The sequence below is a fragment of the Anastrepha obliqua genome, chromosome 3 (assembly GCF_027943255.1).
Source record: "Anastrepha obliqua isolate idAnaObli1 chromosome 3, idAnaObli1_1.0, whole genome shotgun sequence".
In the NCBI taxonomy this organism is placed as follows: Eukaryota; Metazoa; Arthropoda; class Insecta; order Diptera; family Tephritidae; genus Anastrepha; species Anastrepha obliqua.
In genome coordinates, this window is record NC_072894.1 from 14,182,781 (window position 1) to 14,208,835 (window position 26,055).

At 39.4% G+C, this 26,055-nt stretch overlaps 1 protein-coding gene across 4 annotated transcripts in view; it reads right to left on the reverse strand.

Moving 5' to 3' along the window:
• Positions 1-26,055, reverse strand: part of LOC129241316 (sensory neuron membrane protein 2) — a 109,476-nt gene that overhangs the window by 66,467 nt on the left and 16,954 nt on the right. For 2 of the 4 annotated variants that reach the window (XM_054877571.1, XM_054877572.1), the window contains exons 3-5: positions 8,931-9,088; positions 8,702-8,849; positions 8,290-8,427 (exon numbers count right to left, since the gene is read on the reverse strand). In XM_054877571.1, the coding sequence (XP_054733546.1) occupies positions 8,290-8,427; positions 8,702-8,849; positions 8,931-9,088 (444 nt within the window). The remainder of the gene's footprint in view (positions 1-8,289; positions 8,428-8,701; positions 8,850-8,930; positions 9,089-26,055) is intronic. The other 2 variants (XM_054877573.1, XM_054877574.1) reach the window with 2 other exon arrangements.

Genomic DNA, 26,055 nt, shown 5'->3' on the forward strand with positions numbered 1-26,055 from the left:
ATTTAAATGCTAATGCAATAAACTAATCAAATTAATAAATTGTTTTTAGTTTAATTATCCAATAATAAACTTTAACCTAAAAACTTAAATACGAAATTAAGCAAAGTAAAAGTACTATGTATATACTGTGGGCAAAAAGTAAGGTGAATTTGGTTGTAAAATGAAAAATCTTTATTTATTCTTGTAAATCAATTTGATCCCCTTCAAAATAATCACCTCTCGATGAAATACACTTATGCCAACGATTTTTCCAATCCCCGAAACATGCCAAATAGTTCATTTCCGGTATAGCCATCAGCACCTTCTTCGATTCAGCTTTTATCTCCTCAATCGACTCGAAACGCGTTCCCCGGAGTGGTCTCTTGAGTTTTGGGAATAGCCAGAAGTTACACGGAGCCAAACCAGGCGAATACGGTGGTTGCGGAACGATATGCGTGGAATTTTTGGCGAAATGGTCACGAAGAACGAGTGCAGTGTGAGACGGTGCATTATCCTGATGCAAAAACCAAGAGTTGTTGGCCCATAATTCTGGTCTTTTTAGACGAATTGCTTCACGTAAACGACGCATAACGCTCAAATAATACTCGTAGTCCTTATTAACAGTTTGGCCAGGTGAAAGGAATTCATAGTGCACCACACCACGAAAATCGAAAAAAAACTGTCATCATGACCTTTATTTTTGAACGACTTTGACGTGCTCTTTTCGGTCTGGCCTCGCCTTTAGCACGATATTCGCTTGATTGGTCGGTTGTTTCAGGGTCGTAAGCATAAATACAAGTCTCATCTCCCGTAATGATGCATTTGAGCCTGTCCTGATACTCTGAAAGCATTGTTTCACACACATCAACGCGACGACTTTTTTCCAAGAAATTGAGAGTTTTCGGTACCAAACGAGATTTGACTTTTCGTAGGCCCAAATGGTCTTTCAAAATGGTTTTCACAGATCCTTCTGATATTCCGATCATATCAGTAAGGTCTTTAACAGTCAACCGACGATTCTTGAGCACTAACTCCTTCACTTTATTGACGTGTTGGTCATCTGTTGACGTCGATGGTCGTCCGGAGCGCTTCAAGTAATCAACACCTTCTCGATCCTCTTTGAAGTCTTTGTACCACTTATAAACATTTTTCTGCGACATGGTCGAATCACCAAATGCCTTCTGCAACATGCTAAACGTTTCCGCAGGCGAAATTTTATTCCGCAAACAAAATTTGATGGCACTTCTCTGCTCAATCAAATCAGACATTGTAAAAATCGAAAAAATGCACTCTTGGTCGTTTGGTAAACACAAGCGTAAATATATTACTGATAATGACATTCACATGAAAGTTGGCCCAGATGTTATTAACAGTGCTGCCAACTCATGGAAAATTTTAATCCCGCGAAGTTTGACAAATAAATTCACCTTACTTTTTGCCCACAGTATATAAATGGCGGGTACATCCTTTTTGGGTGTTAGGACGCGCCACTCCTCCTATTTGTGCCGTGCGTCTTGAGGTTGTTCCACAAATGGAGGGACCTACAGTTTCAAGCCCCGTCCGAAGGTTAGATATTTTTTATGAGGAGCTTTTTCATGGCAGAAATACACACGGAGCTTTGCCATTGCCTGCCGAAGAAAAAACCTTTTTTATGGTACATTTTGGTGTTTCACGGACTTTTACAGAGTTTCGAATCTACGTTCTCTTCGAATTCCGAATGGTGGTCACGCACCAACCCATAACCCATTCGGCAACGGCGGCCATTACAGCCACAGCCACCACTAGTACCACAGAAACTAAAAGAGTTGCACTTTGAGATGCTTTTTTCTAAGAGAGTCAAAAATCGTGTGTTTTCCCTTTTAAATCAGATGTGGTGAAAATATCTGAGTAGCGCCTCAAAAACCTTCGCAAACGTGTAGATTGGTTTTTGGTTAAAAATTTGTCTTGGACTGTGTAATATTGGAAAACGGCACCTTACCTCATACCTAGACTAACCCTTAACTCTTCATCTATAATATGTGGGTGTGTATTAGGTTGGGACATAAGTTCATAGCGTTTTTAACTTTTGTTTATTTATTTTACAACGATATGTTTGCTGTTGGGCAAAGAGTAAGTATTCATTCGATAGAAATCTTTCCGCTCTACAAAGCTATGTTAGTTGAATTTTTGAGTTATTTATTTTTCTATTAGTTTTGAGGCTTAGAAATGGAATACCACGGAGACAAAAATCAATTTTTTCGACACCTGAACTTCTTTGCTTTTTATCGAGATCAAAAAGCTGCCGTAGCAGCACGAGACATTTGCGACGTGGACGGAGAAGGTGTAATAGGAGAGTTTACAGCACGGAAATGGTTTGCAAAGTTGAAAAATGGTGATGACACATCTCGCAGCGGAAGGTCTTCTGAACTCGATGAAGAACGTCTCAAATCACTTTTGAAGGAGAACGCTCCCCAAACCAGCTGTTATTTGCTGGAAAAAATGAACTCTAATCATAAACCTATACCCACTCACCTCCATTCAAAGAGATTTACCGAAAAATTGGGAACCTGGCTGCCTCACGAGCTCAGTGAAAAAAAAAGTCGCCTTCAAATTGCTTCTCAGCGTCTCGTCCGTCCTCGAGCAATGCGCGGTCTTTAGCAGCGTTTTTTGCACCGAATCGTCACGGGTGTTGAGAAATGGTGCCTCTACATCAATATGAAGCAAAGGAAGGAGTGGGTGGTTCCAGGAGATACACCAAAGCCGAGACTCAAGCCGGATCTTCATCCAAAGAAGAGCATGATATTTGTTTGGTGGGACTGGAAGCGCGTGGTGCATTGGTAAATGGTCGAAAAGAATGCACGGTCAATAAGGAGCTCTACATTATCCAGCGACAACGCGTGAGTGAAGCTATTCGACTGAAAAGACCGGATCGACATGGTCAAATCATAATCCTTGATAACAACGCCAGCCGCCATGTTGCACAAGCCGTCAAGGCAGCACTCGAAGAGCTCGAATGGGAAGTCCTTCAGCATCCACCACATTGTTCGGACCTTGTAACGCCCGATTACCATCTTTTTCGCTCGCTGTCAAACCGCATTAAGGGCGTTCCCTTTGATAACAAAGAGGTCTTTAAAAGCTAGCTCAACAACTTCTTTGACACCAGACAAATAGGTGGAGAGGTGGGAAGAGGATTCAAATAGGAGCCGCCGAATATATAATTGATTAACTTATTGATATAAATTTTGATTTTTGTTTAAATAAAAGCCTTCGGTAAAACGCTACGCACTTATTCGCCAACCTAATGTATGAAAGTTTGTTTTGTAATTTAATTATATGTGTTGAAAGTTGGTAAGGAAAGTAGTTTTAGAGATACCCGTATTTACCATACCTAAGAGTCTGGATAAGTACTCTTATACTCGCTTAATTTATATAATATATTCGAGTTATCCACACCTGCCAAAAATTAATGACATGCATACATATTTACGAGTATACAAACCAGATATTCTCTAATGCAATTATTTACGTATGCATAAGCCTTTATAGTAAAGACAAAAGCCAATATGCGCATTTTTTCTTGTTCCTCCTTTGAAACCATTCAAAATGCGAAAAAGACATTTCGTGTGTCGGGATAGATCTAAGAAACCAGACTCAATAGTTATGTAGATACTTTCAATGTGTAAATCAAGTTATTTCTATTTATACTCGTACAAATTTGCATGAATATATTTTCATGACGGTGGTTGATGCCATTAGTCCCGAAGAGGAATATAAATTAACACTGAATGCCTTTCTTCTACCTTCACCAGATGCCATTTTTTTTAATTCTACGTAAAAGGCTAAAGTTGTATGTGTTTTGTTTGCATGTGTAGTCTTGTGCATTGTTAAGCCATTTTATAGCTACATTAAAAATATATCTATTAGTGGTAAACTGGTTTAGTTTTTTCTTTACTTGAAGAAAGAAAGTATAATATAGACGATGTGTTAGGCGAAGGCGAATTTAAAGTTTTGCAGACCAACACAAATGCGCTTTTCTTGTTGTTCCTACGATGGCCAGGAATCGCTACTTCAACATTTTTTACGCCTGCTTTGACGTCAAAGGTAGTAAAATTCATCTTTTCTCAGCTACTTTCAAATCTAATAGTCAATGCGCTCTTAAGTTACATTTGATGGTATCAGATTATGTTGACGACATAGAGTCTCGCATGTAGCATACCATATACACACATTGCCATTAAAATAGGTACGCTGCCTTTACCTTTCGATTTTCTTATGCCGCTCGAAATATTTAAAGTTATTATTGAAATTTCGCTTTATTCCAAATTTTTACAAATGACATCGCTGCTGCATTGTGAATTTAAAATATCCCTTATAACTATTAAGTTACGTTGTGGAATGCACAGATAATGAACATTCTGGAAAGAGTAGCTAGTAAGAGGTGGATCGGAAAAAGGTTTCTTGGGTGTGGATCCATTTAGCTGACCTTATCTGGTCAACTTCCAGATTTATACGCTAATTTGTTTTGCACAGCCTCTTCGGTCAGGGACTAGCAACTGCGTTACTCGCTTTTTGCAGCCTTGTGAATACATCACTTTTGCATCCAGGATATTGAAGTCCACTCACTTTACCAGTGCTCTTCTCTCCAGTATTGAAGGAGAAGTAACTCTCATCAAATATTTGGTTCCCCATGGCATTGACTTTCAGTCCAGCAGTGCTCGAGTGCTTTACAAGGTCGTTCAGTTTGCTTTGCATGCCTGAACTGTGTTTAGAAAGCAGTACTCTGTCGGCAAAATCTAAATCTTCAAGATGTTCCATTGAAATAGGGTGCCTCAACAATGCCCTTCTTTCTATATTATCAATTGAATTTGTTAAAATTTCATCAATGACGACCAGGAAAAGAAATGGTGATAAAAAGCCGTCCTACCTCACACCGGCTTCAGTTCGTATGGGCTTCGATTCATTCCAAAGCTTCGTATTGCATCTTGAGTAAGTTGACAATCTTGTCAAAGACTTCTTTCCGTAGTAGAGCACACCACATATTACTGTGTTTTACTCGGTTAAAGTCTTTCTAATAGTCAATATAAAGTCCAAAGATAATTGGCTTCATTGACTCATGCACCGTTTAGGTGCTGCCCTATAAATAATATACAATGGGAGTCTTTCTTGATATATCTGGAGCCTTTAACAATGTGTCTATGGAAGCTGTGATGGAAACCTTCGAGTGTACTGGTGTAGAACCTGCCATTCGAGACTGGATCGGCAGCCTATTAAACTGTCGGTTAGTGATGGCCGAATGCGGGTCCAGTATAATGTCAAAAAAGGTAAAACAGAGGTACTCCACGGGAAAGAGTGCTCTCCTTATTCTATGGAATCTAGTGATTAATCAAATTTTCATCAAACTTGAGGATAGCGGACAAAAACTGACAACATATGCTGACGACTTGGTGGTTATCCGCTCAGGCAAGTGCCCTCAAACGATGAGTGAAGTACTCACAAGTGCGCTGATGGAGATTTAATGTGAAAAAAGGAGCAAATTAAGCTTCCAATGTCTAATATGCATGCAGGAGATGAGCACAACTTCAACAGTGGCAGTAGAAAGACTTATCGACTGGCGTCCAATCAAATTAATAGCATGAAAGTCAGTCGAAAGATCTGCGCTAAGACCGGGACGACTGGACAATTCAAACAAAGGCTTTTTGGTCACAGTAACATACAGGGCATAAACGGATGGTCAGACTATATTATTCCACAAGTAAACTTTGGCAAGAGGCCTGGGCTTTTAATAGAACAGAATGGCGACCGCCGTAGCCGAATGGGTTGGTGCGTGATTACCATTCGGAATTCACTGAGAGGTCGTTGGTTCGAATCTCGGTGAAAGCAAAATTAATAAAAACATTTTTCTAATAGCGGTCGCCCCTCGGTAGGCAATGGCAAACCTCCGAGTGTATTTCTGCCATGAAAAAGCTCCTCATAAAAATATCTGCCGTTCGGAGTCGGCTTGAAACTGTAGGCCCCTCCATTTGTGGAACAACACCAAGACGCACACCACAAATAGGAGGAGGAGCTCGGCCAAACACCTAACAGAAGTGTACGCGCCAATTATTTATTTATTTTTTTTTAATGGTTGGCAGAAGGGTTTAGAATCTTTGGTGGTCAGACACAATTTCTTTACAGATGGATCCAAAATAGAGCGGCGACATTCTGCCTTCGATCTCCAAAAGTCTCTTAGTTATTTCAAGCTGAGACCTATGCTGTAATAACTGTAGCCGAATTAGAACGTTGGAATTTACTCCCTTCGACACTGGCACAAACAACTTCATCGAGAGTCAAGCTGCTATTAAAGCAATAATCACTGCAATGACTAGCTGTGAATGCGTGCAAGACTGTAGTTCCTAATGGACTAGGCCTGGACTGGGTACCAGTGCACAAGGTAATAGAGGAAATGAGGGAGTTGACGAGCTTGCTAAGGCAGGCACCCGCCTACGTATAAGTATATGGAACTAACTCTGGAAGCACAGTCTATATGGATTGACAAAATAATGCTACGAACTTACAGCCCACTTTAATATATCACTCCCAAAGAGAGAATGTATAATATTAGCTGGAGTACTGACGGGGCATTGTCTCCTTCCACTTCAAGCAGCTAAATCGCATGTAACCTTTGCGAAGAAGAAAAAGGTACCGTTAGAACACCTTCTTTGCCACTGTCCTGCACTAAGCAGGACTCGTTAAAATTACCTGGGATGGGTATATAGTATTACATATTTATTTTTGAAGGTTATTGCTGAGAAAAGTTTAAATTGTTTATTAAAACTTGATATGTATCTCGAACTACGATTAACACGACTCCAACAACACTGGTAACACTACGCACCGTTGTGGTCTATGTGAGGTAGGCCGGGTCGATTTGTGGGGAGGCATAAAAATCGCTCATTGCTCTGTGAAAATCATATTCTAGGGATCAAAATAAGAAACTTTGCCGAGGGAACCATACCTCTAAAACGAATTCTGATGTCCCCCAATTTGGGTCGAACTTTTAGTGTCTTTTGTGGGGAGGCAAAAAAATCGCACATTGCTCTGTGAAAATCATATTCTAGGGATCAAAATAAGAAACTTTGCCGAAGGAACCATACCTCTAAAACGAATTCTGATGTCCCCCAATTTGGGTCGAACTTTTTAGTTTCTTTTCTCATGTAAAGGCCAAAAATGGTGATATTTTGAAATGATTGTATGGGGAACCTTCCAGGGGAGTTCCAGGGGGTGTGCCACTGGCATGGGTGGATCGGCCGTCCAAAGTTAGTGGGGGTCGGTCATACATTTGGACTCGATTGGAGCACTCTAAATGGGTCAAAGTGGGATTTTTCGTTCGACCCAAATTGGGGGACATCAGAATTCGTTTTAGAGTTATGGTTCCTTTAGCAGAGTTTCTTATTTTGATCCCTAGAATACGACTTTCACAGAGCAATGAGCGATTTTTAAATCGACCCGCCCTAATGTGAGGTCTATTCACATCAGCCCGATATACCTAACCTTTGGTCTATTCTGATCGATGATTTGTTTTAAGGATGATGAGACGCCCGAACATGATTTGCATAAAGATCCGGCTCAGACACAGAGCGAAATATTATAAACCCTATAAGGTTGATCACTTAAGTCTTAGGAATTCGTCTACCAAAGACCTTTAATAGCTAAAATCTCATATTAAATAAGTTGACTAGGACTAGGGACGAGTACCAATTGCTGCACCCATTATTGTTCGCTGTAATGCCTAATTTTGCGTCAATCACTTTAATACCTGCCCACTTATCTATCATCTGCAAAATCAGTTGAAATAAATTATAGACTATCAAATATCTCATGCAACTTCACTTAACCTAAATATCTCATGATATTAGAAATGCACATTGAACCAATAAATATTGCGAACTTTAAATGACCCATAATTAGGGAAGAATTGCATCAAAAGTGAAACTGAAATATTTAAAACTTTCAAGTAGAAAATAAATTTGCAGTAATTATAGGAGAAGTCACATTTTTACAGTTGACTACGTTTTCCATATTCAATGCACACATACAAACATATGCAAGTGTTTTATATGTATTTCCTACCCAAATTCACCACCGAGCTGGCGAAATATACTTGGATACGCTTGTTAAGATTTGTATGTGCGTATGTGAGAGTATCTACAGCGAGGAAGCAATGATTAGTATGTATGTAGGTGAGCCAATGCAATAACCAATTAATATATGTATGCAATTATTAGTTTTCAGTTTTGTTGCTTCATATTAGACAAATTTTTTTTTCCATTTTTTGTATGTAAAAAAATTTACTTTACGTTTCCCACGTATGCGCTCCATCAGACGTTTCAATATACGAACGCCTGGTGTGTGGTTGAGCCTGTGATTTAATCTATTCGCGAAACCCTGAAAGATATCAGTAATTTCTCTTTCGAATACTTGTAAAAACGCCTGCAAATAATACGGTTCATATTAATAACGCTGGCAAAGGGGCTGGAGTTCTGCGGCTATACTATATTCTGGAGCTCAAAAGAAATACACATCATTGACTTGTAATTGCATACGTGTAATGAAAATGCGCCGACCGCTATGCAGCTACAAAATGTAACTACTCGATTTCATAACATATTTCTTTCAAGACCCAGTGTATGTATATATTTAACAGACACTCGGGATTGGCAACGCGTTGATTGCCGATCTTGCAAATCTCTGAAAAATCGCTTACATTCATATGCATATTAAGCACCACAATACGATCGGATTGGGTGTAGGGCGCAGATGCCTCCTCATCAAATTCAAAACGTGTATCCTGCACATAGCTGATCTTAGAGCCATCGCGTGAAAAGTGTTTCACTTTTTTGCGCCGATATTGTCTGTGAATTTAAGCAAAGCAAATAAATTAAAATCGTTGCATGGTTTTTAGCACAGAGATGGAGAGGTGAATTACCACTTACCTGTATACGTACGGCCCAACCTCCTCTACAATGGGTATGGCACCTTGTTGAATCTTTTGTGCATTGGTTACGTTGAAGATATACACCTTGAAGGTCAACGGCTGGGGCAGTTGCACGAACCGCTTGTACTGTTCTGAGCCATCCGCAATAATGACACTCTGGGGAAGAGAAATATGTGAAATGGAGATGGTGAGAAATCGATTAATTGTGCGATATTTCTTTTTACTTGAGTGGCTATAAATTACAACAATTAATTAAATGCGTTCGAGTGATCAGGTAGATAGCAACAAAACAAAAAATACAAAAAAAAACGAGTACGTTTAATTATCCTATGACATACGGACATGCCAGCAGAGAGTACAAATTTTGCATTGATGAAAAGGTGGGTAATTTTGCATGCGAGAGATAATCAAGGCAAGTAATAAAATCGAGCTTATACTTAGGCTTATATTACTTATGATAGATATGTACACAAAGGTGACCTGTTGGAAAAACAACCACAAGAGTTGTTCACAATCACATACCACTATAAGTATTCGCGATGCAAATTTTTTCGAGATCTTCAATTCCGAAATTTTCGGTATGCCGGTATTACGAGATTCCGAGACTACTTCCAGAATTTAGATATTCATTTATTTGCAAACAACTTAATTCGAAAAAATTTGCATTAATATTGTTTGTGCAGTTCTCCATCCTAAAAAAACAATAAATAAATAATTGGCACATAAACTTCTGTTAGGTGTTTGCCAGAGCTCCTCCTCCTATTTTTGAACTGCGTCTTGCTGTTGTGCCACAAATGGAGAGACCTATAGTTTTTTTAAGGCAACTCCGAACGTAATGGTTTTTTATGAGGAACTTTTTCATGGCAGAAATACACTGCAAGTTTGCCATTGCCTGCCGAGGGCGCCCACTGTTTAAAAAAAAGGTTCTATCATTTGGTGTTTTATACACGAAGATGCGAATCTCCGCACTCTTGAATAATATGCATGCACCAACCTGTTCGGCTACGGTGGCCATGCCGAATTTCTGGTAAAAAAAAATCCTTAGGAAATTAAGCTAAAAAAATAATTTAAAGTGTAGGTTAGGTTAGATTAGCCTGGTTGGCAGTAAGCCACACATAGACCTTTTGGTCCCTAGCGATACCAGATGGAGACCGACCTTTTGAAAGTAGACATCATGTAGGATGTCAACGCTTTTGGTGAATCTAAGCAAAGCTGGAGGATCCGCTTTTGAGACGTCCACTTAAAGTAGACATCTAAGCAGAGCTGGGGGATCCGCTTCTGAGACGTCTACTGAAAGTAGACATCTAAGCAGAGCTGGAGAATCCGCTTCTGAGACGTCCACTGAAAAAAAAAACATCTAAGCAGAGTTGGGGGATCCGCTTCTCAGACGTCCACTGAAAGTAGACATCTAAGCAAAGCTGGAGGATCCGCTTTTGAGACGTCCACTGAAAGCAGACATCTAAGCAAAGCTGGAGGATCCGCTTTTGAGACGTCCACTGAAAGCAGACATCTAAGCACAGCTGGGGGATCCATTTCTGAGACGTCCACTTAAAGTAGACATCATGTAGGATGTCACCGCTTCTAACGAATCTAAGCAGAATTGGAAGATCCGCTTTTGAAACGTTTTCCAGACCCTCAAACAATGGGGCTCCCAGGCATTTTAGACGCGTTAATGGTCAAACGCACAGAAGGTGTTCTAAAGCTTCCTCAACATCCTATCTGTATATCGTGCATTTGTCCGTGTTAGCAATCCCTATCTTGAACGCATGTGCAGCCAATAGATTATGACCTGTTAGCATACCTATAATAGTTCTGCAGTCCTTTCGCGAGAGCGTAAGTACGAATTGAGTCAGTTTTTTGTCATTAGTTCTACACATGACTTTTGCTGTTTTGCATGTGGTCAGATTAGTCCACCTAGCTTCCACTCGCTTTTTCATGTAGTCGTCCATTTCATTGTATATTGTATTTAGCGGTGTTGGTATGTCGTTCTCTTGTTCAAATGGTAGTCTAACAGCACTTTTCGCTATCTCATCTACAATTTCGTTCCCCATAATGCCTTTGTGACTAGGTATCCATAGGCCGTACCAAACGGTTGGTTTTAAAGTATGTAACGGCTTTTCTTGAATGGCTACGTGTTGTTCTTCAGCCCAAATACGGCAATTTTGCTTATTGACGTAGCCAAAAAATGCACCTCATCGGTGACAGGTATGTATATACCTCTTAAATGAGACTTTCAGCTATTAGTCCATAGATGTCGCTAGGAGTATTTTTAAACCTTCCCAAATATCTTGTTTTTTTTTTTGTCTGTCATCTGTCAACAATATTCAGTTCATTGTTTGTTACGTTTCATACAACAATGCATTTTTGTCGCTCTTAAAAATGTCGAAAAACGCTTCTCAAGCTCATCAAATGCTTATAGAAGCTTGTGGTGGACATGCTCTACGTAGAAGACAGTGCTTCAGGTGGTTTGAAAAACTCCGAAGTGGTGATTTTAGCGTGGAGAACGAGGACCGTGGCCGGCCACCGAAAAAGTTTGAGAACGCCGAATTGCAATCATTGTTGGATGAAGATGATGGTCAAACGCAAGAAATGATGGCAGAGCAGTTGGGAGTGACCCAAAAAACCATTTCCAAACGTTTGAAAGACATGGGCATGATTTTAAAGGTCGGAAGATGGGTGCCGCATGAACTGACTGAAAGGCAGCAAGAGAACCGAAAAACCACTTAAGAAATGCTGCTTTCCCGGTTCAAAAGGAAGTCTTTTTTGCATCGAATCGTTTCGGGTGATGAAAAATTGGTGTATTTCTCCAATCCCAAGCGTAAACGATCGTATGGTCCGCCCGGCCACAAGCCAAAAACAACGGCCGCAAGGCAATGCTGTGTGTTTCCTGGGATCAGCGTGGTATGATTTGGTACGAGCTATTAAAATCAGGTGAAACAGTTGACGGTGCACGCTACCAACGACAATTGGCCGATTTGAACAGCGCTACACACCGAAAACGCCCAGAATATGCCGATCGGCGTCACAAAGTAATTTTTCTTGATGATAATGCACCGCCACATCGAACAAGAGCGACCCGGGAATTGGTGGAGACGTACATCATAAATTGGCGCGCTATGAACACCTTTCACGGTGAATTTCGTAAAAAAATTGGTGTATTTAGTTTAACAGTAGTTTGACGCGTGATCTGTTAAAAAACACCCTTTACCTACATAGTTACATATAAACACTTAGCTAATTTATTTGCATATTCAATTTTATCTCTTATGGCTTTCTCATAAAAAATAAGTAACGTAATTTGCTCGCAATTTTGACGCAATTTCAATAAAAGTGTAATCGTTAGGGATTTGCGAAATTATCGGCCTGAAACTAATTTGCATTTTCCCCTACTCATTACATAGTTAGCAAAATATCAAACAATACAAGTGTATATTTATTGACCCCTTGGCTCAGTGCCCTGAAGATAATCTGAAATATCTCAACAATTTCACGCGAGCTGCCAACGCTTATTAAGCTAATTTATTGAAAGCAGCACATTGTTTTTGCTACTTAGGCTAATTAGTATTATCTGGGGCCTTTGACCCTGGCGTTCGAGTTGGATGTACGTTTCAAATATTATACTTCATAAATTAAGAAAATTTAATATGGTTTTGAAAGGGAGCGTTGAGAATAAAAAGTTGTATGCCAGTGATATTAAAAAAATTCTCATAATGAATATTCATATTTCACTTGGTTTGTCTTATCAACCATCGATTTGAAATTAAAAATGTGGAACTTGTACTTGGATATTTGTGCATGTGAATATATTGCAATTATAATGCGGGTCTCTTTCAAGTACTGTCCACCTCCTATTTTATTCAGTAAAGCATTTAGAGGTTTTTGTGGGTTTCCATTTGACTTCTATGGACTTTTGATTTTTAGATTTTGTTGTACAAGGTGGCGTAAAATTAAGAACCTTATCGGAAAATTTATAAGTTTTGAAAATGGCGTCACACGTCAATCGTTTTTGACACTTGTAAAGGAGGACACTAAGTAAAGGAGTGCTTAAAGGTCAAAAAAGGATTTTCACCACTACTCAAAGCCGTTTTTTATGTACTAAAAATGTACTCAAAAAGAAATTTTACTTTTTTAGTTGCAGCAAACGATGACTAATTTTGCGCCACCTTGTATTTCAGAAATTTTTAGCTTAAAATCTATCGCTCCTTGAAAAAACCTTTGTTAATAAATTTAGTGGGGAGTAAGCTGGAGCTTCTTAATATATTAAAAAAAGGCTAAACTTAAACTAAAAAAATTTGAAATACGACAAGGTGGCGCAAGTTTTATAATTTTTGCAAATGGCGTCGCAGGTCAATCATATTTGGGAACTAAACAGCTGCAGTATAAAAATAGGCAAGCAATAAAACGCATAAAGATCGAAATAAAGATTTCCATTACTCAAAATATTTTTTTTCTATTTAGTAAAAAAGTTAGTCAAAAACAATTGTGCTGATTAATCTTACGCCACCTTGTTTGTTGTTATTTTTGTTCTTCATAAGAGTAATTAGAAGTTATAAAACATTTTGTCATTAAAGCTAAAACTGTCTTTAAAAAATAGGTTTTCCATTTTCTCATTTTTGAATATTCGGCATCCTTCTTCTTCTTCTTAATTGGCGCTATAACCGCTTACGCGATTTTGGCGAGTTTAACAAAGCGCGCCAGTTGTTTCTTTCTCGTGCTAACCGGCGCCAGTTGGACAGACCAAGTGAAGCCAAGTCCTTCTCCACCTGATCTTTCCAACGCAGAGGAGGCCTTTCTCTTCCTCTGCTACCACCAGCTGATACCGCATCGAATACTTTCAAAGCCGGAGCGCTTGCATCCATTCGGACGACATGACTCAGCCAACATAGCCCCTGGATATTTATTCGCTGTGCTATGTCTATGTCGTCGTAAAGCTCATACAGCTCATCGTTCCATCGCCTGCGATATTCGCCGTTGTCAAGGTCCAAAAATCTTGCACAGAATCTTTCTCTCAAACACTCCAAGGGACACCTCATCGGATGATGTCATCGTCCAAGCTTCTGCGCCATACGTTAGGACGGGCATGATGAGAGTCTTGTAGAGTGTTAGTTTTGTTCGTCGAGAGAGGACTTTACTGCTCAGTTGCCTACTTAGTCCAAAGTAGCACTTGTTGGCAAGAGAGATTCTGCGTTGGATTTCAAGGCTGACATTGTTTTCGGTGTTAATGCTGGTTCCTAAATACACGAAGTTTTAAAACCTCGAAATTTTGATATAACTGTCAACAGTGACGTGGGTGCCGATACGCGAGTGCGCCGACTGTTTGTTTGAAGACAGGAGTTACTTCGTTTTGTACTCGTTCATTGGCTTCGTGGTAATGTCCGCGATTATTGAATATTTATGCAAAACATATTAATATTCAGCCACCATCTACATGAAATCCACTACTCTCTGGAAGGCAACTGAGTGATGACTGAATAGCGGTTGTGTTAACCTCTTCATGCAGCTTATGAAGTTCATTAGGTGGTTAATATCAAGGCCAAATTTAATCCCAGGACTCGGATTGTCGCTTGGTTGTCGGAGTATTATACAAATGAGCAGCCAATCAGCTGCTTCTTCGATTACGGCTACACTTGCTTGGAATACACAGCAGTGGTTCGGTAACCTGAATTTGAGTCTGATAGCGGAGCTCTATGCAGAATACTCCTCTGGCATCTCTTCCATCCAACCTCGGGCCATCCGCGAACAAGTTCACAAGGTCCTGCCTCCAAATGCTGCACCCCTCCCACTATTCCTTTCATGTAATGTGAGTGGAGATTGCCATAAAGGATTAAGCGTCAAAGGAATGAACTTAAACTTTCTGCGGGTACTTGAATGTCGGTAAGTAAGACCAAGCCTGTAGTCCGAGTATCTCAATCTGATTGCGACACGTGCAGTGACAGTTTTTCCAGTGGTTTATATAGGTACAGACAGGTACATTTAGCATTGCGTTAAGCGGTAGCGTAGGAGTTGTTCGAAGCATCTCACTGATTCTAATAAGAGCAGACTTTTGAACTCTCTCGAGCTTTTTCACCCACGTCGTCCTCTCCCGTGTATTTCTCCAGACAAGGACTATATATAGCATAATGGGTTTTAAATATAATGGTATTATAGAGCCAAAATACAACTCTGGAATGAGATACTGTTGCCTTCAATTGCAGAAATCTACTTGCCCATTTAGAACTCTCTCTAAAATGAAGAAATAGTTTTGGTGGACACCTGAACTCTCTGTGCTTTCGGGGCTTCGTGTGGATGCCTATTTAATAAGGCTAGAAAAATTAAGTCTCTCTCATGATGGGTACTGTATAAAAGAGGGCTAGGAATATTTTAGACCGAAAATACTAAGGCTAATAGGGATTCTCGGGGAAGCTTCTGCGAAAGTATGGAATGTTTCTATGAGTCTTCGAGGATTACATGAATTCTCAAAGGGGTTCCACTTCCTTGGGTTACTTGAGAGACGAATCGGGATGCTGGGGGACTAGCGGCGTGGAGTCACTAAAGCTATTTCTCGACGCTCATTTTCTTCCGACGAATCTAATATCTAAACACACCAGGTGCGGAAGCGCACCAGTGCTTTTCGCAAGCCTTCTTGCCGAAGGCCGTTGAGAGACTGATTGACTTGCACATAAGAAGTGAAATTCCTTGGGGGCTTCTTCCTCGACATTGAGGGGACTTCTAATAATATCCTCCCGGAAGCAGTCAAAAAGCCAAGGGATTATCTGGGGACCGACCTTGTTAGGCTTATTTACAGAATGCTTAGTGACAGAACGGTCGTGGTAGAGTGGGGCAGCATCTCTCTGCCGGCAGATAAGTAGGGGTACTCCGCAACGCGGTGTTCTCTCACCATTTTTCCGGGCTGTCGTTGCCAATGACTTGTTTCAAGAGTTGTTGAGGAGGGGCCGCAGGATGATTGCTTTTTGGATACTTTGGATTTATAATATATAATATGTATAACCGACAAAATATATATATATAGGAGTTAGCGTTAAGCGCTAGAGTATATACATATATTGGCACGTACACCATTTTGGGAAGTTTGGACGAGCTCCTTCTCCAATTTGTGGCGTGCGTCTTGATGTTGTTCCACAAATGGAGGGACCGACAGTTTTAACCCGGCTCCGAACGACAAATATTTTTTACGAGGAGCTTTTTCATGGCAGAAATATACTCGGAGGTTTGCCATTGCCTGCCGAGGGGTGAGCGCTATTAGAAAAATTATTTTTTTTCATTTTGGTGTTTCCCCGATATTCGAACCAACGTTCTTTCTGTGAATTCCGAATGGTGGTCACGCACCAACCCATTCGGCTACGGTCGCCCGATTATACCTACTAACTTATCAATAGGAAAAATGTCTACCGATTATAGTAGAAAAATCGAAAAACAGCAAAATTGTTCCAAATTAGCGAAGCGTTAATGACCAAAGGAAATTTAGAAGTTAGTAAGTATATAGTTGAACCGAGCAAGAATATGTTTCGAGTGCATAAACACTGGCCTGTGTGTCTTACAACCCGGCAAATATTCAACTTTCCTGGAGTTGCATGGATAGAATATGAGTTAAAATCTTGTTGACACCTTCTTGTTCCCATCCTTTTCTAAGTGGTTATACACCTTTTATATATTTGTGCATCTTTCAAATTTGATATCGATATGACTTGCGCATCGTTCTCTAGTATCATAGAAATAGTTGCATAATCTGTATTTGTTCGAAAATTATTTTATAGGCCCTTCAGCGTTCTAAAATTCTTTTCTGAACACTCATCCACTTCAACTTCTCATAAATTATGCATTCACCTTCTAAACGGCATTGGATCAGAATGCGCTTTAATTTATGCGTCAATGTAAATATGTGGCAATTTGAACATTCCTTGCATAAAAAATACCAAATAAAATTTTATTGTCCTCACCATCCATCCAAATGTATTTTCAAACCCACCAAAACAAAAAAACCGAATTGGTGGCCAAATTGAAAATAGTCACCTCGACTTGAATTGAGTTCTTCTAGGACGCAAGAATGCATTGACAGTCAAAAACAGACAACAACAAAATGTTAAGCAATTTGTTTTTGTACTCCAAAAGTAGCAACCAAATGCATTCTCAATGCTCATAATTAAAATTCTGTCTGCGTTGGGCCATACAAATAATTGGGGCCACGGCAGCCGGCCTGAAGGAGAAGTAGCAGAAGCAGCAATAAATACATACAACAACACCAACAACGTGCCCATTATTGTGATCACAACTTGACTAATTTACATTTACTTAGTTGGAACAGCCTACACTTTTGTTCTGTTGTCATATTTTAGCGATCGGTGTTTGTAGTTGTTTTTTCGGTTTTTCTTTTTTTTCAACAATTGGAACTGAAGTTTCATGTTAAGTTATTTTAAGGCTGTTCGCATGCAAAACATGCATAAATAATAATAATTTAATGGCGCAAAAGAAGGCACTTAATTTTTACCATTTGGCACTTTTGAGCGAAATATTTATGTTTATAATGTGCAGTTATGTGCGTCATCGTTTAGAATTTATCGCGCATGCTAATATTATAAATAATTAAAAATACGTATTCGTGATATAAAACTAATATTTCGAGCCATTATAGCTAATTTTGAATAGTTTTTTGAAAAATCAGCACTAAAGCTATTTTCTAGATTTTATATTTCCGTGGAATTTTGGCAAAACAACTCATGTGAATTTAGTTGATTTTGCTTTTAGTTCAATAAATCATAAGCTTTCCCAGAAAAATTAAATATTTTTAATAAAATTTTATTAAAATAAATGTCGAAGCTAAGACTGAAAAAGTCTAATTGTTTAAATCTTATGTTAGAACTCTTCAATGTAGCGATAAAGTGGTAGAAAATTCTAAGTAGACTTGGGCTGTTTTATCATAAGCACACAGATTTTATCTCAATATTTTCAAACGAACAGGGTAAGGGTAAAATATGCCAAAGTTTCATCAAGATCAGAAAAAAAGGTGAATAACATTGTGCGACAGCAATTTTTGGCCCCAAACCATACCAATTGCAAATGAAAGTACTCATGTAAAGTTTTTTTCTGCATTTCATTTGACGTTTTTCAACTTCAGACTAACTCAATTTGAACCATGGAAAGATACACAATCGAGAAACGCGTTAAAGTTATTCAGGCTTATTATGAAAACGGGCGTTCAAATCACAATGCATATCGCGCACTTCATCTTCAGTGATGAGGCACATTTTCACCTCAGTGGATTCGTCAATAAGCAGAATTGCCGCATTTGGGCGAATGATGCACCCACAAAGAGTGACTGTTTGGTGTGATTTATGGGCCGGCGGCATCATTGGGCCGTATTTTTTCCAAAATGAGGCCGGTCAGGTCTTACAGTGTAGAGAGGAACTAGAATTACTTGGTGGAACTAGAATTGCTTGGTCATTGGCTTCAAATTACTCTGATATGTGTTCGTGGACACAGGAATATAACATAGAGGGTAATGAGATAGCAGCTAAACTAGCGAGAAAAGGTTCGGCACTAGACATAACAGAGATGGTGGCAGTTGTTACCCCATTCAAGACAGTAAAAACATCCATTACTTCACACTGCTATGCCTTACCCAGAAGAAGAAAATGACGGGCACTACAACAAGAAACCCATGACCGTCGTACAACATCCAGACGATGAATCACCTGTTAGAATGCTCTCGTCCAAGTATCTCACGTATCACTGCAACTCTTACAGGTCAATCGAAGGTAGGGGATCATGCTGCCAGACTTAACCTTCCGTCCAATCACGTCTGCAGAAGCTTTATTTTCCACTTTTTATGCGAAGATTCAGGTATAGATAGAGCAAGACTTCGCTCTTGCGGTAAGCTTTTCCTACAGCAAATTAATGAAATCTCAGACATAGAGATACAAAGTTTACTGTTACCCATCTTACGAATTGGATCTGACTCAAACAAAAAAAAAAAAAACAACTAGAGGCCAGTGGCAGTAAAAGCGCGGTAGTCGCTAATTAGGATTATGTTATTTCAGTAGAAATAAATACTCAACCACTTTTAACAGCAACATCTTCTCCAAAGTGCTCATACTCGAAGCTAGGCAGACCCACAAAGTTATTCTGTCGATTCATCTCTTGAAAGGAGAAAAGGTGTTGCCATACAGGTACTCGTACATGCGGATCTCATTAAAATACTTAACTTACCTCATAACCGAATTAAGAATCGATAAGCCACATATTTTCTTTCTGGGAAGGTTCGAATTTGTGAATTCTTTAAAAAGTTAATAGTTTTCGTTGGCAATATGAAAAACAAAGGCGAAGGTCAAACTTAAGTACCACAAATACGTGTTATAAAAAGTGTTTTTGAATTTGAATCAAGTACCAGAAAGTACTTCAAGTCCAAGTTCAATTGCCAATTTTGCATTGCAGTCAGGTATTTGGCCAAATGGTGGCAGCCGGCCCGTAAATTAATATCCATCGAAGTGTGGCGCAATTTCAACAAAATCTGCATACAAAGTGTATATGTCAATGGATCGGAGTCCACAAAGTAAGCGAGAAAAAATAGCAAAGCTATGCATGTGTGCGTAAGTTAGTGTTTATTAGTGACTTTAAATTACTCACACAAGAAAAAAAATTAAATAAAATAAAATTAACGACACCTACGAGGGCGAGCTACTAATTAAACTGGGAAATAAGCAGAACTTCTGAATTGTTGCAGATTTATGGTAGAAATATAATATTAAAATTATGCTGCAAAATTAAAACTATACCACCAATTGAAGTGCCAAGTGCAAGAGAGGAGAAAAATTGAAGCGTAATTGATGGCATTCGTTTAGTTAATTTACGCAATGGAACAGACACAATTATTTTTCCTAAGTAAACCACTTTGACTAATTACCTTTGCAAGCATATACAAAACTAGCTACCAACAAATTCCATGTGTAGTGTACGAGGGTCATGCCTCATGCTGCCAAACAAGTGGATCTAACACGAGTCGACAAATTAGCTGTTGGGGAAGTTCGAGGCGCAACTTTCCAGGAAAAAAAAAAACGACTAGTAAGTGCACACGTTTCTTCACAATGGTGTCACTGAGAAAATTGGTAAAGAGTTTGGTCAATCACATGCACATAAATACATAGAGAGCATGTGTGGCAACTAAAGTGCACGAACTCAACGACACAGTGAGTTTCATGTGCCAGCAAATAAGTTTGAGTTATTGTGCACATAGGCGGACGGGGGGACAGACGTGGCTAAACCTACTCCTTGTATTTTTCTGTGTTCAGATCCTTAAAGGCATTATTATTTATGTAATTTCTGATCAATTTGGTTCGATGACTTGGAGTCCAAGACTTAACCGTTTTCAAGATATTCGAGTTTAAAAATGAATTAAAAAAAATGTTTTTTTATTTTGCTCTACGCCCATTTTTTTCTAAGCGTTAGTTCAAAGAATCTATTATTTTTTGTATTTTTAGTTAAAGTGTATGCCAATTAATGAAAATAATCAATACAATTTGAAGCTGACTTCAGACCTGGACTGGTTATTGCTTTATAAAGTTTTGAATTTACGATTTTTCATTATTCATTCCGGCACTCGAAGTGTAACCAACTTCAGACCGCTGATACAAGGGCGACAAGGGCTACAAGGGCATCCATCATCTGTGTCTTAGTTGGCTAAATGACAGTGCAGAGTATTGTTTACAAGTGCGCGGAGGTATTTTGTCGATGGATTTCAAAACTAATAGTGTGATTGCATTACATATGGCTGGAAAATCACAACCAGCGATTGTTCGTGAGCTCGAGCACCTTAAAGTAAATACAGTATTTCTTTACCGCCCCATTACTCGTTACAATGATACTAGTAGCAACGCGAAATGTCATGGAGGTGGTCATCAAAATACTGCAACGTCACGTGAAATGGTTGAAAAAGTAAAGAGGCGACTTGAGCGAAATCTTCGACGAAGGGGCAAAAGAACTGAAAATATCTGAAATGAAAAATGATCTCAAAATCAAGTCTTACAAGAACCAAAAGGCGCATGATCTTACACAAGTCAGACTTGAAGAGCGAAGGAGTTGCTTCACTTCGACGAAAGCCGTCAACTTCCGAACATTGTGTTTTCCGATGAGAAATTTTTTCAAATTGAGCAATTCGTAAACTCCCAAAACGATAGGGTTTATTTGACCGACCGTTCATACGAGAATTTGAGTCATCGATCGGCCACCAGGAGGTGGCACCCACCACAGGTTATGATTTGGTTCGCTGTAACCACAGATAGGCGTACTCCAATCGTTTTCATCGAGTCTGGCGTCAGGGTAAATGCAAAATATTATCGGGAAAGTATTCTGTCGGTTGCTTTGAAGTCGTGGGCAGACAAACAAATCGGTGACAGACTATGGACGTTTCAACAAGACTCGCCACCGTCTCACAAAGCTCGAGTGAACCAAAAATGGCTAAAAAGTCATCAGACGTGAATTCGATGGATTATTCTCTTTGGGCCATTTTGGAGAGCTTGTTCCGATCTAAAAGATTCACCAGTCTCGAGGCGCTGAAAAAAGCCATTGTCCGCAAGTGGACTAAAGAACGTGCAAGTCACATTCGGGCGGCTTGCAATTCGTTTGTGGACCGTCTCAAGCCATAGTCAAGGCAAAAGGTGGTCATATCAAGCAAAAGTAATTTGATTCTTAATTTTGTTTTATTTTCACACATTTTTTACTTTGAATTGAATAAAAGTAATTTTCCAAACTAAATTTATGGCCTTTTTAATTGGTTACACTTCGAGTGCCGGACCCTGTAGGCTGGCGTACTGCCCCATACTATCGAAGAAAGGAGCACCCAGGAACCTTAATTGTCTAGTTGCCAAACCGCGACATTTACAGAAATGTCTTCTCTGAAAGGTTCCCACAGCTTTTGCAGTGGGGGGTTGAATGAAAATTTTGTTTTTCCGCATGTGTGCTGATCGTCTGTTGACTGGTAAACATAGCTAAGCGCTTGGGAATGGAATGGTGTGGAGACCCCAGGGCTTTCTGAGCCCTCAGTCTATTGTACTGGTACCAAAGGGTTTTCGAAATAGCACAGGTAGGAATGGAGCTCCATCTCTTCTGTACTGTTTTGAGAAATTAGTTGTACAATCCCCCTTTAACAACAGTCAGAGGGATGCTGATGACCAGAGGCCTCTCAGACCAATTCAATCCCCTTTGTGGCAAGCTCACCAGCAATTTCACTTCCCTCTATGTTCTTATGACTTGGAATTCAGATCAGAGAAATAGTTAGTACCTGCTCACACAAGAGATTTGATGTCCTCTTTAAATGCATGGAAGCTTAGGTTAGGTTAGGTTGGTATGGTTGCCCAGGGAGTGAGCAGACTTGAGGTGATTCCAAGTCTCACAGCATGCATTCCTTGCGCATTGTGCCCTGTGAGAGAACCCACTAGATTAGAGAGTTGATATTTTGTCAACCTCAGAAGCTCGCCCGAGCGCCTCCGGTCCACACGTGGCCAGAAGGATTTCGCGACCTTACACGTTTGTGTATTTGCCCAGCGCTTTCTGAGTTGGCGCGCTGCCCATCTTTCCAGGACTAGACCGCAGGTAGCCAGGGGGATCCCAATTCTCTCTCTCCGCGGGGAAATCATCTCACATGTCCCTTGTCTGGCCAGCTCATCCGCCTCACAGTTTCCCGCAATGTCCCTGTGGCCGGAAACCCAGATGAGGCTGATGTCAAAGAATTCGGACGCAGTCGAAAGTGAGGTCAAGCATTCCTTGACCAATTCCGAATGCACCGTCATAGACCCGAGGGCCCTTATTTCCGCTTGGCTGTTGGAGTAAATATTTACTTTCTTGACTGTTAGTACGCATTTGAGCAGCCAATCACCTGCTTTCTTGATTGCGGCTACCTTTGCCTGGAACACACTGCCGTGGTCCGGTAACCTGAATTTGAGTCTGATGTAGCCCCTCGCAAAAGACTCCTCCGCCAACCGTTCCTCCCAACTTCGATCCATCCGTGAACCACTTCACCAGGTCTTGCCCCCAAGTGTAGCCCCCCGTCCCCTCTTCCCTTGACGGGATGTGAGTGGAGAATGTTCCGGTTGGACTAAACGAGGGTATACACTAATCTGTTGACAGAGCGATGAACTCGAAGTTTCTAAGGATGCTTGAGTGCCCATAAGTGAGGTTGAGCTTATAACTCCAGCCCCACAGTCTGATTGCGGTACGTGTAGCGGCAATTCTGCCTGCGATGTCTACGGGTACCACATTTAACATTGCGTTGAGCGCCAGAGTAGGAGTCGTTCTGCGGTTACATGCATGGAAACTATTCTGCACATTTTTTCAAAAACGTGTATGCCCTCAAACAAAGAACACTGTTCTGACAAGCTTATAAACAACTCTTTGTGCTCGACACCCCGATAGTCGAACTACAACCAAAAATTATGCATCATTTTTTTACTGCCTTCGAATTAGTAAGCCCACAGCTAGCTAATCCAGCAAAGCATTTCTATTTGATTTGCGACTTTTAACTACTTGCAACGAAGGTTTTAAGCTGGCATCCGTTGCAAAAACCAGTAGCTTGAGTGAACTACTCCTGAATTTTCGTGCTCATGACCATGGCCGTTGATGATGAAGCGTAAAATACGTTGAATCAAGCCATTGCTCATCATTATCCTATTTTAAAATTAATAACACACATTTTTATAAACAAAGCGCCTTAAAGCCCTGGGGTATATTGTTTACGTGAGGCCGTGTTGTGAATTATTTTTGATAACAACAATTCATAACATAACTCAATTGGTGCGCATGCGAGTCGCGTGCGTCTTTTTCAATGGATTTTCTTCACACTTTGCCGGAGCCCAAAGAAGAATTAAATAATGAGAAATGTTGTTGTAGATTAGTGCAGCTTATTATGGGTAATACAAAGTTTTTTTGTTGTTGTAACTATTTTCCAATTCAAATTTTTCGCACGTTTCGGTAGCATTCAAAAGCAGACTCGTGTTTGAAGCGTAGTCTGTCACACACACACATACACACACTCATATGTATACACAGAGGTAAATCCAACAAGCAGTAGCGTAGCAACAAAGGCGATGACGTTAGCAACACGTTTGCCTGAAGTAAATGTTGCGCAACATGTTTATGCATTTCGCTTTGCGGCTTGTCACTTACCATATATATGCATGTAAACATGTATGTATGCACGTATGCATGTTGGTTAAAATGTGTTGGTAATTGATTTGAAATTTTCGACGTATGTATGTATTTATTGTTGTAGCTCTTGAATTCACTTTTCTGTTGTTGGTAAGGTTAAATATAAAATAGCACAGCGACGGTTTTCAGCCAAATACTACATGGCAAGCAATTTTTGGTTTGGTTGAATTTTGGGGCCATTGTCAATGAACTTATTTTTTTACGCACAAATTTTATATTTTTTCATTTGATTTGTATACATTTTTTTTGCAAATTTTGTTTTGATTATATTTTGCTAATCATTTATTTACTGTGTTTTTTGTTTTTATTACAGTACCAGGCCAAGCAATAACACTGTTGTTGCCCTTGAATTGCTTTCAATTGGATTGCCTGAGCTCGTTGACATTATTGTTGCTGCTCATTTTATTTTGCAGTCACCGTTAAATTGCAACTGAAAATGAACGCCATTCCTTTCTGCTCTTGAATCTTTAATTTTCTTTGTATTTTTCCTATTATTTCCGCTATGGTTTTTTTTTATTATGATTTCTGCAATGTTGAGAGTATTTTTTTCTTTGTGACGTTAATTATTTTTGTGACAAGTGTAACTTAATTGCTGCCGCTGGGCATTCTTTCCGCTTATGTGACTGTCGTTGTGCGACCAAGAAATATGCAATCACTTTGGGCTGTGGTCGTCATGTCTATTCGCTGTTTTACAGTCCATTCACTTAGATTGGTTTTCAAAGAGATGCCTTCACAAAACAGGTAAACTGGATTTTTTTAAAAGCAATTATTAGCTGATTCGCAAATGGTTTGGGGGTAAATAAGATGTTTGTATGCTTAGCTGTTAATACTTTCAGGACATTCATACCTATATATCTACATACATATATATGCATCTGAGGTAGTGTGCTTCATTTTCTTTTTTAAATGCCCCTTAACCCAGAGTAAATGAGTTGGAGTGTAAAAAATGTATTTGTTTTACTACCGCCTTTAAAGTCTTTAAAACCATTAAACATTAAAAGATTCTCACACTGCTAAGGCTGCGGCCTGTGAACTTTAGTATGAAGCTGCGAGTTTAATATCAAAATTAATATCGTTATTAAAATCTTTATAGCATTTTCGTATTTTCTGTGTTGAACCATTGCTCAAATTTTAAGGTCTAAACAAATAGCGCTTTATGAATTTTAATAACACACTTATTATGACTGAATTGTAGTTTTAGGTTCTGATTTACAAAATAAGAATGCCAAATTGACCTTTAGATGCGCCGATTTTTTGCGAGGTAACGCAACACTAAGGAAATAAAAAATAAGTTTAATAAAAAAATGAAATAATAAAAAAATAATAATTTTTTTAATGACAATAAATGGTGGAACAAATAAAGAAACTGAGCCACACGAAAAAAAAAACAAATATTTTATCTCAACTTGCCGATTGTTTTCAGCAAATTTTCCTAAAATTCTTTCTACTATAGCAATTAAGTCTATAGTAAAGTTTGTAGTTAAGTCTACGTAAAGATTTGCTGCCCCATTCAACTGCCCTTGCGATATTGTATTTTTTAAATATATTTTGGGTTGACGAAATAATGAAGTTATTGTGAGAAGCTTTGCTAAAATAGTGACTAAATTATATACCCCTTGATCGAAAAGTTCACGGAACACCCGTCAGGTGACGCACTAAGTCAACAGATTTGAGTACGGGGGTTTTTTTTAGGTTGTCAAATCTGTATAAGCATTCTACAGATTTCAATGCCCTTCTTTGACATTTGTGAAAGTTACGACGTTTTGGGAAATTTCTATTTTTTAAAAATGGTTTTGAATATCCAACAACGAGTTTGTATTAAATCTTGCGTCAAAAATGGTTTCAATGAGACGAAAACCTTAGAAATGCCGAAAGAGTGTTCCGGTAAAGTTACTCTAAAGAAAACAGCCATTAACGAGTGGCATGAACGC